Source organism: Nelumbo nucifera, chromosome 1 (genome assembly GCF_055504915.1).
Source record: "Nelumbo nucifera cultivar China Antique chromosome 1, China Antique-T2T, whole genome shotgun sequence".
In the NCBI taxonomy this organism is placed as follows: domain Eukaryota; kingdom Viridiplantae; phylum Streptophyta; class Magnoliopsida; order Proteales; family Nelumbonaceae; genus Nelumbo; species Nelumbo nucifera.
The window spans coordinates 140384005-140394457 of record NC_142649.1 but is presented as its reverse complement, the minus strand read 5'-3'; the positions used below and the strand labels follow the sequence as shown (position 1 = coordinate 140394457).

At 39.2% G+C, this 10453-nt stretch overlaps 1 protein-coding gene across 2 annotated transcripts; it reads right to left on the bottom strand.

The window, feature by feature from the left end:
• Window positions 1–3188: 3188 nt before the first annotated feature.
• LOC104585743 (chitin-inducible gibberellin-responsive protein 1-like) lies at window positions 3189–6175 on the bottom strand. Of its 2 annotated transcripts, XM_088894471.1 has the most exons (3): window positions 5978–6175; window positions 5589–5682; window positions 3189–5332 (listed from the first exon to the last, which is right to left on the bottom strand). In XM_088894471.1, the coding sequence occupies exon 3, from the start codon at window positions 5085–5087 to the stop codon at window positions 3435–3437; it is 1653 nt and encodes a 550-aa protein (XP_088750597.1). In that variant the 5' UTR covers window positions 5088–5332; window positions 5589–5682; window positions 5978–6175; the 3' UTR covers window positions 3189–3434. The 2 variants fall into 2 exon arrangements, with proteins under 2 accessions (XP_088750597.1, XP_010241020.1); XM_010242718.3 differs by lacking the exon at window positions 5589–5682.
• Window positions 6176–10453: the final 4278 nt, after the last annotated feature.

The following is a 10453-nucleotide window of genomic DNA, read 5'->3' as shown; positions in this document are numbered from 1 at the left end:
GTTTGCTTTGTTGCTTAGGCTTACTCGCCCCATCCGAGTGCCGCACGAGGCCTCGTCAATTAGCTCTGTGACAATTGGTATCAGAGCAAGAGCTCCTTATAAGCCATTTGACCCGCGACGTGAGTGACAACATGAAGCACAACAGGGACATTGTGGAGGAGATCGAGCATGGACTCTCCACAGCCCATGAGGCCGATGATGCGCCCGCTGACGACATCGACAAGGACAAGGCACCGAAGCCCAGCAAACGTGAGAAATCTTCCAACAAGCATGCAACCATTGAGTTGTGCATGCTACGTTGCGAAGCCACCGTAGGTGAGATGCGAGACTCAATAGACGAGTTGCATCAAAATATGGAAGCCATGGACAGTACACTGGTCGAGATTGAAGGTCGCTTGAGTGGAGTCGTGGACAAGGTCCATGACATAATCAATGGCACGCTCAAGGAAATTTGCAGCACTACACGCCAACAAGAAGCAAGTTCCTCCAACTCGTAGGTCCAAGACAGGCTTGACAGTTTTCAAGCCCAGCTCGATGAGATGAAGAAAGAGTGGGCAACGTGGAGAAGAACCATCTCCACATCAATGGTCGTCCAAGCCCAACTAGATGAAATGAGAGTGGAGTGGGCCTCAATGAAGTCCGCCGCATGTGCCTCCTCCTCCGACATCCAAGCTCAACTAGAGGAACTCAAAGCCAAATGTGCAATCCTGAAGAGGGTCGTTGCTAATCCAGCCAACACTTCATTTGCACATACTCCCTCCCACATCAAGATTAGGGAGCCAACTCCCTATTCGGGTACCCGCAATGCACGAGAGTTTGACAACTTCATGTGGCAAATGGAGCAGTACCTTGCCGCCGCCAATGTGATTGATGAAATGACTCAGGTGCGTACTACTACTATGTATTTGACTGATGCCGCTATGTTGTGGTGGTGTAGAAGGTGTGTTGATATAGAACGTGGTATGTGTGTTATCCGTACCTGGGCTAACTTTAAAAGAGAGCTGAAGAGATAGTTCTACCCAGACAACGTGTAGTACCTCGCTCGTCGCAAGATGAAGACTCTCAAGCACGACGACTCTCTCCATGACTATGTCAAAGAGTTTTCAGCCCTCACATTAAAAGTCACCAATATGTCAGACAAAGACTTATTGTTCAACTTCATGGATGGCTTAAAGCCTTGGAACGAGCTTGGGCTCCAATGACGCAATGTTTAGGACCTTGCCTCCGCCATGGCCATGGCTGAACAACTTAGTGAACGGAGACTGTCAGATGACGAAGGAAGCAGACCAGTCAGCCTGCGTACCACACATTCGAGTGGGGGAGATAGACAACCAAGTCCCCCGAAGGAGAAGTCACCCTTCAACCACAAACCAGTCGAGCACCACAAAGGGAAGCAGCCACAAGGAAGTCAAAGCTACTACAACAACAGATATCAAGGGAGACCCAGCCGTCCTCCCACTTGCTACATTTGTGGGAGGAGCACTTGACCAAGAATTGCCCAAAGCGAGCAAAGTTGAATGCCCTCATTGCCAAGCTAAGTGATGATGAGCAGAGTGATGGGGAACAAAGTACCCATGCGCCAAGAGTGGGTGCCCTCCAACTTTTCAATGCCATGATGAAGAAAGGGGCTACCTCCAAACAGCCCACCTCAATCAAGAGAGGACTGAGGTATGTTGATGTAACCATTGGCGGGAGGCCAACCAGGGCCCTAGTTGACACGGGGGCCACTCACAACTTCATATCTATTACAGAGGCCAAGAGACTTAATTTGGTTGTTTCCAAAGAGCCTGGTTGGCTCAAAGCAATTAACACAGGTGCCAAACCTACTGAAGACATGGCTCGCCGAGTAAGACTACAACTCGACACCTGGGCTGGAGAGATTGACCTCTCCGTCATCCACATAGATGATTTTGATGTTGTCCTTGGAATGGACTTCATGATACATGCAAAAGCGGCGTTGGTGCCTCACCTTGACACCCTGATGATCTTGGACGAGCAGTCACCTTGCATGGTCAACATGATCGCCACAGCCAGCACCAAGAAGAAGCAAGTCTCAGCCTTGCAACTCGAACACCACCCTCAACCATTGATGGCAGAGAGATCTACAACCACCACCAGTGCAACCAGAAGTGATCGTAGCAACTCCAAGAAGAAGTCAGTGCCAGCGTTAGTGCCAATGCCGCCACAGCAACAGCAGCGGAAGCCACCTTTGCAACAGAAGTCGCACGCGCCCACAACTGATGGGCCCAACAGAAGACCCAAGGTCGTGTCAAACTTTGCTCACATCTACTACCACGACCATCGGGGAGAGCAAGTGCCACCCAAGCCATTTAGGGACCACATTCACATCATCCCTCAAGATAAATCCCGTAGTAGCCCTGTAAGTCACCCTTGGGGAAAAATGCATGGGAACCAATACCCTAATAATCCAAAATATCATTTTGACCCAGCCTTGGCCACCATCGGGGAACATCCAAAATCCTACCTTGAAGCAGCCAGGCAGGGACTAGCCATAGGTTTTCCCACCATCAAGAACATCCACTAGCCATCTACCCAACCTCCTATCCGGGCCTTGGAAGAAACCCTATTCGTGGAGCAGTCGAAGAACCTTCCTTCACCAACAACAAGTTCAAGCCTCAAGCAGAAGCTGGACGAAGACGAAATTGAATGGGGGAGAATGTCACAAGGGACCATTTTGCCGCGCCTTCAAGTGCCATCATCACGCCCACAACATGCCATCCGAGTGTCTAAGTGTGTGTCTTGGGTGGAACATTGCATGTATTTTGTATGGGGGGATTGCCAATGGCATTTCTGTAATTACCTAGTATGATTTGTCATCCTTTTGATGTATCTTTATGTCACTCTCCCAAAAGCTTAACGTACTCTTTGAGGGGTGGTAGGTAGTCGAGTGAGTTCATAAGCGTGTAAAGGTTAAGCACGAGATCCCCTCGACACTGAACTGTGTATTTGTGCTTGCCGCCTATTAATGCAATACAAGTAGCCTTTTGCTAATTCATGTGCCTTCTTGTTGCCTTTTGTATGTGTTTGCTTTGTTGCATAGGCTTACTCACCCCATCCGAGTGCCGCACAGGGCCTTGCCGATTAGCCCCGTGACAATTATCCATCAAGACTTAAATAAATATATATGCATCACAAAGAAAAGAACAATGAAATACTTAACCCAAAAATTTCATACAAAACCAACATTTATTTTACAAAAATGCAAGTATTCTAGACAAATTAAGTAATACATAAAAAGCATGAACTCCTCCTATACCTGAAATTGTAACGACAAAAAAAAATAAAAATAAAAATCTGAATCACTAATTAGGGAAGAAGCATAGATATATCTAATAAAAAATAGGCTAATTAATCTATAATTCCGTATTAGTTTGTCTAACAGTCGACTCGACCATAGTAAATTGTTCAAGTCATCAATGCCAGGCAGAAGCCGAGATCAAGTTCCTAGCCTTCGAGCCCAAGAGCATGGCCCCATCCTTTTCCACTAGTGTATAGTGCTCTGAGTAGCTCCTCAGAAAATCCCTTATGACAGAGTTGACGTAAGAACTCAGGGGATATGGCTGGAACCCTGCCATCATAAACCTAGATTTCCACTTACCAAGAAGTTCATGCCGCTCCACCCTCTCCTTCCCCTCACAAGCAATTATGTTGACAATGTCTCTGGCTAAGCAGTGCTGTTCCACCCTGATCCGATCCTTTCTATCCCTTGGAAGAGTCACATCAATTGACTCAAACATTGCTGAGTAAAAATTCAAGGTCTCCACAAACCTTGTTAAGAATGGGGTCGTGTTTGTGTTGGACTCCTGCTCAACCAAGGTGACTACCTTGGGAGAAAGTGACTTCAACACTCTCAGTAGTGCATCCCTTGGATTATTCACATCAACACTCTCATCAGGTGTGTGGTGGAGCTGCAGGTTGAAGTTCACAGCCACTGCTTCCCCAGCTCTCACATCAAGCATATCTCGTGTTACATCTGCTGCAAAGACTGGCACAGCATGGAATTCAACAGGAATTTTCAATTTCTGAGAAATAGCTGCAAACTTCTTCCCAACTGACTCTAAACTGCCTCCACGGGCATACTTAGATACTGCATCATCAATCCCAGTGATCCGCACATGAGGAGGTCCACTTGGCCTTGCTGCCAGTGCTTGTATCAGAGTCAGCCACTGTGTTCCCTGAGCAATATGAAAGTCTATGATGTGAACCCGATCTTCAGTTCTGAATGCTTCTGCTATTGCCCCATTGGCTGCCATGTAACCAAACTTAAGGTATGGGCAGATTTCATACAGAATTTGCATGTATGAGAGCAAATCTTGGCTCTCTGGCTCTCTACACTTCAATGCACGGTAGATGTTTGTGCCTGATGCCTCCTTTCTCGCCACCAGCCCTTCTAACATGTAAGCACCAAGACGCTGGATTGGTTCTCCAGAGATGGATACAACACCCCTGGTATGTTGGACCAACCTCATGAAATAATCTGTTCTCTTTTCATTGAGAGCCCTTGCGCACTTGATTAACAATTGCTTCACATCAGTCTGCACAATTTCCTGATAGGATGTCTCAGTTGCCCTATGACGTTTCTCAGCATCAACTCCAGCACCCAACCTCAGATTCCTGGAAGCAAGGTAGGGTTGAGGTTGAATCACATGCGATCTCTGGAGAGATTCCCAGCTCCAGTCCTTTGATCTCTGAGTCGAGATTTGCAACCACTTATTCCCGGAAGTGGTTAACTCATCTTCATAAGCATCACACATTAGAACGTTCTCTAGTTCCTGTAAGGTGTTTTTCATACTGTGATCACGGTTTGCATCCTTTGAAAGTGAACTCCCACCAGAATAGAGCTCTGCACTGTCTGGAAGATGGACAGGAGAAGGGATAATCCTGGGAAAAGAGCTGTTGATTTCAAGTGAGGAATTACGGGAAGGACTAATATTCCCTGAAAGGTTCTCTGTTGAACTGTACTGCTCCAGGCTATTGCTCAATGAAGTAAAAGTATCACAGTCAGAGTGAATTGAAATTGGGGAATCAGGGGAGCTATCTAGGTTGAACTTCACGGACCCAACCATGTGTTCAGAATGCGCTACAGTAGTGGCATGAGAAAAATCTTAGGATATATGGGCACCATTGACACTGTATCTGAAAAGCTGGTATGAGTTCAGGCTTTGAGTCTTCCATTGGTTGTTTGCTTGAGAAATTCTCTCTACTGATGACTAATACGGATGTAGGTAAAGAACTATGGTCAGTTCTCTAATATTATGAAAAATGCGGAGTATGCCTACCTTCTCGAGTTCTTGGAAAGAGAAGGTTCAACCTGCAACAGCGCAATACAAGGAATTGAGAAAGTGAAGATGATACTCCAAATTAGAAGAACGTAGATATTTTTTCTAGCATTTTTGGGGGCATCATGATACAAAAGCGATTTTCTTATTTATCTTTTTTTTTTTGTAATTGGGCATTAAAATTTCCAGAAGCTCTAGCAGATCAAAAAGGGGGGAAATCTCCCGAAGCTTTTGACAATCTAAGACTAAAATTTTCAAGCGCACTGTGCGGATGCAACAGGTACTAACCTTCAGGCACAATAAACAAATTCAGAGATTCTCCCCCTTCCAGAAATGTCAAAACTCCAACCTTTCACACAAAAAAATGCTGAAAGAAAAATCCCTTTGTAGCAAAGGAAAATGAAAAAAAGAAACATTATGTCCCTCCAAAAGCATAGAAAGAAAAAACCTTAAACCACCATCAAACAAGACAATGAAATTGTGATTCAGAGATACAATTCACGCAAAGCAACAGATTTTTCTAATAAAAACAAAATTTCGTCACATAAACAAGAAAATCTTCTTCCCAGTCCCCACTATATGAATTGAAACCGAAATTGGAAATCACTGAAGACCAAATTCCAGGAATCTCTAAAAGAAATGTTCAAACGAATATAAGAAATCAATCGAAAATTTACCCGTAATTTCTAGTTTTTGTTGTGTTCTTCTTCTTCTTCTTCAAATTCTTCAGGTAGGGTCAGAGTCGGACTTCTTCAAATTCTTCAGCCTTCAGGTTGTTTGGGGCAAAGTCAGACGACAGAGGTCGAAAAGAACTACCAACTGAGAACGATTTTATAAATACAGAGACCGAGTAAGACTGTGTGTGAGTGAGAGAGAGTGAGACAGAGCCGCCAGACAGGCTATTAAGTCTTACGTCTTACCTTCTAGAAAGAAGGTCGTTGACTCGCCGTCCGCGTTACTGAGGATCAACCGATCAACATCATTGAAGAGAAAGACCGAAGACGCCATATCAACGACGGTCTTGGCTCAATCTTTTACATCATTCAATATATGAATCGGACACGTCAATATGTTTTCGAATCTCGGGTTGATTATGATACCGAAAAATTTTATAACCAACCAAGCACAGGCATCTTAGTTCATAAAAGTGGGACCTCTGATTCATAGCACGTTGTCCGTGTTTTATAAAAGGGAATCGTGCTCAGTTGGTAAATATAACTGAATCCGGACTAATAGCATATTTTGGCCGTACATCGGTAACATCTTATAATGTGATGTATGAGAAAATCCGAAAGATTTAATTATTTAATATTTTATTTACTATTAGTTTATATTAAATTAATAATTAAAATTTATTGTTAATTAATTAAAAGTATTTAAAGTTAATGTTAATATCTAAAATTTTAATAAAATATATATTTATTTAATATTAATTTATAGAAAATAATTATTGTTAATTTAATATGAACAAATGTTTCTTAATAAATTTATTTTTATTAATAATTTATAGTAATTTTAATAATTGTTATTATTTTTATTATTTTTAAATGAATTTGATTAACTTTAAATAAATAAAAGTAATTACAAAAGCTAACATTTTTATTAATTTCTCTAATAATTAACAATTACATAGGAATGACAGTGGGGTGGGTTCAGGGTGGGGCACCCCATCCTTGTCCCTGGCCCCATAGTCAAGACACTCTACTCCATCCCTACCCCATCCCCAACGTCAGGCGAGTTCAAGGCAAGGCAACCGCACCTCAATGTCGGGTGAGTTCATGGGCAAGGCACCCCATTCCTGATCAAGGATGGGGAATCCTCAAATTTCCCCACCTCATCCCTAGAATGGCCCGATACTATTACATATATAAAAAAGTACTTATGTTATATGTAATAAATAATATATATATGCTGTTACTATTAGGAAATATAAATTACTTTATTAATTTATTAAATTATTACTAAATTAATATAATATTAGTTTATAAAAGTATACTGAACTTAGACTTTTGTGTACAAATCGAGCTTCGGGCTTTATATAAGGGTTGGGCTCGGGCTCAAGATCTAGGCCTGATGGTCGGATCGGGCTCGGGCTTGCACATTTTCTATTGATAAAGAGGCTTGTGTTAATTATAAGACTATGATATTTATACAAATTAATTTTTTTTATTTAAATCTAGTCTAGTATAAAAAATATATAACATTTATATATATATATATATATATATATATATATATTAATATAAAATTTGTTATTTAATCAAACTTAATAAACACTAATAAAAATAAGAAATTTAAATATAAAAATATTAATTGATAGTTTTAATAATATTATTAGATAACTTATGTGTTGAGACCTTAATGAAAATTTAAAATGCAGAACCCATTTTATTAACAGTATTTTATTGCACAAATTATTGAATAATAATGAAAAAATACCAATAGTTAATTAAATTATATAGATAGGAGATGTTTTCGTACCGAATGGAATGTGGGTGTGAAGTCGGTGTGAGGCGCTATCTGTGAGTAGTAGATCCCAATTTGATAGAAATATGCTATATGTACATCGAAAATTGAACATTCCCTTCCTGCTTGTAAACTGAGATTCGGCGCATCATAGCACGTACAATCCATATGTAATCTAAACTACACGAAGTGCATCTTATCCTCCTAGCGTGCTAACATTTACGTAACAAATAGTCATACACTAACACTAGGGGTGTAAATGGATCAAATTCGAATTAGATCAGGCAATATCTGAAATCGAATCTAATTAGAAATTCCGATATCCATATTTGATTTGATATCTAACAGGTATTGAAAATTAATATCCGAATTCGAATCTGATTAAATATTTGAATATTCGATTCGATTAATTAATTATTTTAGATAATTAATAAATATATAAAATAAATATTTTATTAATATAAAATGTATAAATATATAAATTATTTATATAACTTAATTATTATAAATAAATTATATAAAATATTTTATATATTATATATAAGAATTAAATAATCGATCGAATTCGGATATTTATCGAATCGAATTAGTTCATATCCGAATTCGATTTGATTATATTGAATATCAAATTCGAAATTGGATTTTTGAATACCACTGACACCCCTAACTAACACTAATGCTAATCTTGAGTTGAAAAACGCGGAATTCAAACCAGCGACGAATCACAGTCGTACATTGAGAAAATTTCCCGTGAAGAGCAAATTCTGGTTCGGATAAGCAACGGATTTGCTATGAGAACATCTCCCGTACATGTGTATTGTTATTCATGGGAGATTTTTTTTGAAGGCATGGGAGATATTCAAGTGTTAAGTGAGTAGAGTTGTAAATCGGCCTATTATATATCACGTGGGGCACGACCCGGGGGTATGGTTTGTGTTGGGTAGAGCTATAAATCAGACCATTGTAAATCAAGTTGCGCCGCCTGTGGCCTAGAACGATGGCATATGGGTTGTGCCAAGTATAACATGATCGTGTGGGTCATGTTTCATGTTGAGCCAAGGATTTTAGGTCCATGAGTCCATACGACACGGTATGGTCCACGGGCCCGCAACGGGCTAAACATAGCCCACTTGAGGTACACTTTAGCTTTTTTTTGGGGCGGGGATTATAGAAATATCCCTAACAGCTATAAACAACTATGTATTTATGTATTTTGGCTTTAGGGAAGAAAAATGACAAAAATGCCCCCCAATAGCTATATAATAGCTAGTTTATAGGGTATTTTGGGTAAAATGAAAAATGACTTTACAATGACCAAAATACCCCTCCCAACAACTAAACAATGGCTAGTTTTTAGGGTATTTTTGGACAATTGAATTATTCTTAATTGCTATAATAAATAGACCAATTCTCCAGCATTCTCACCGCACCAATTCAGTAATTCTCTTCTCATACTTTCTCAAGCTATCATACTCTGAATGCTCTCTCTATCTCTCTCTCTACTTTCTAATTCTTAAGTCTTGACTTTTTTCAAGTTTCAACAAGAAGCTTGCCCAAGTATCTCAAGTTAGCAATTTGTGAGGCTTAGAGGCTTCAACCATTGAAATCAAGTTGAGATTCTAAACTGGCAATCCAGGTGAGTGCAATTAAATTAATTTTTATTCTTTAGAATTAAAAAAAAAATGATCGACTCCTCTCAAAACCAATTCCTTAGCATGTTTAATGCCGGAGATATTCAATAACAACATGATAGCATTAGCATTGATATTGATGCTACTGAAATTGCTGAAGTTCCCACCCCTAGTACTAGTACAACTACTGGGGGGTAGGAAAAAGAAGAGAACTAAATTGACTAGCTCAATTTGAAAACTATTTAAAATAGATGAGGTTGAGGGGAAGGGAAAAAGGGTTGTATCCCAAAAATATAGGAGTGACTTTAGCTAGTGTAGTAAAGGTGGTATTAGCCACTTGGGTAAACATTTGCTCACCCATGAGAAACAAGAAGAAGGGAAAACATCCCAAACACAAATTGGGAGGGGGTTTGGTACTTTTAAATATTTACAAGAAAAAATGAGGCAAGAATTGGCAAAATATATTGTACATGCTGAACAATCTTCAATTTAAAAAATTTTAGAAATACTATTAGAGCATAGGCATTGAAAAATTTTTATTCATATAAACAAAATTTAATTTCTATTTTATCAAATCCTAATTCTAGAATTGCAATTACTTCTGATATTTGGACCTCTAAATTTAATATAAATTATATTTGTGTTACTAGTCATTTTATATATTGATGAAAACTAGCTTTTACAAAAAAGAATTTGAAATTTTACTAGGCTTGAATGATCACATACTGACCTAGCTATTGTTGCAAGTATTTTAAATACTTTCCATGCTTGTGGAATTGACAATAAACTTTTTTCTATTAGTTTTGATAATGCCAATAATAATGATTCAATAACAAATATTGTAAAATCTCGATTAAAACCTTATTTTAATGGTAAATTATTTCATATTAGGTGTGCATGTCATATCTTAAATTTATGTATTCAAGATGCTTTAAATATTATTTCTCATCATGTTTCTAAAATTAGAAATTGATGTATTATATATATAGCAAGAAAACAAGAATTTAAATATTTTTGTCATAATTATGGTTTAAAATCTAAACATTTTATGTTAGG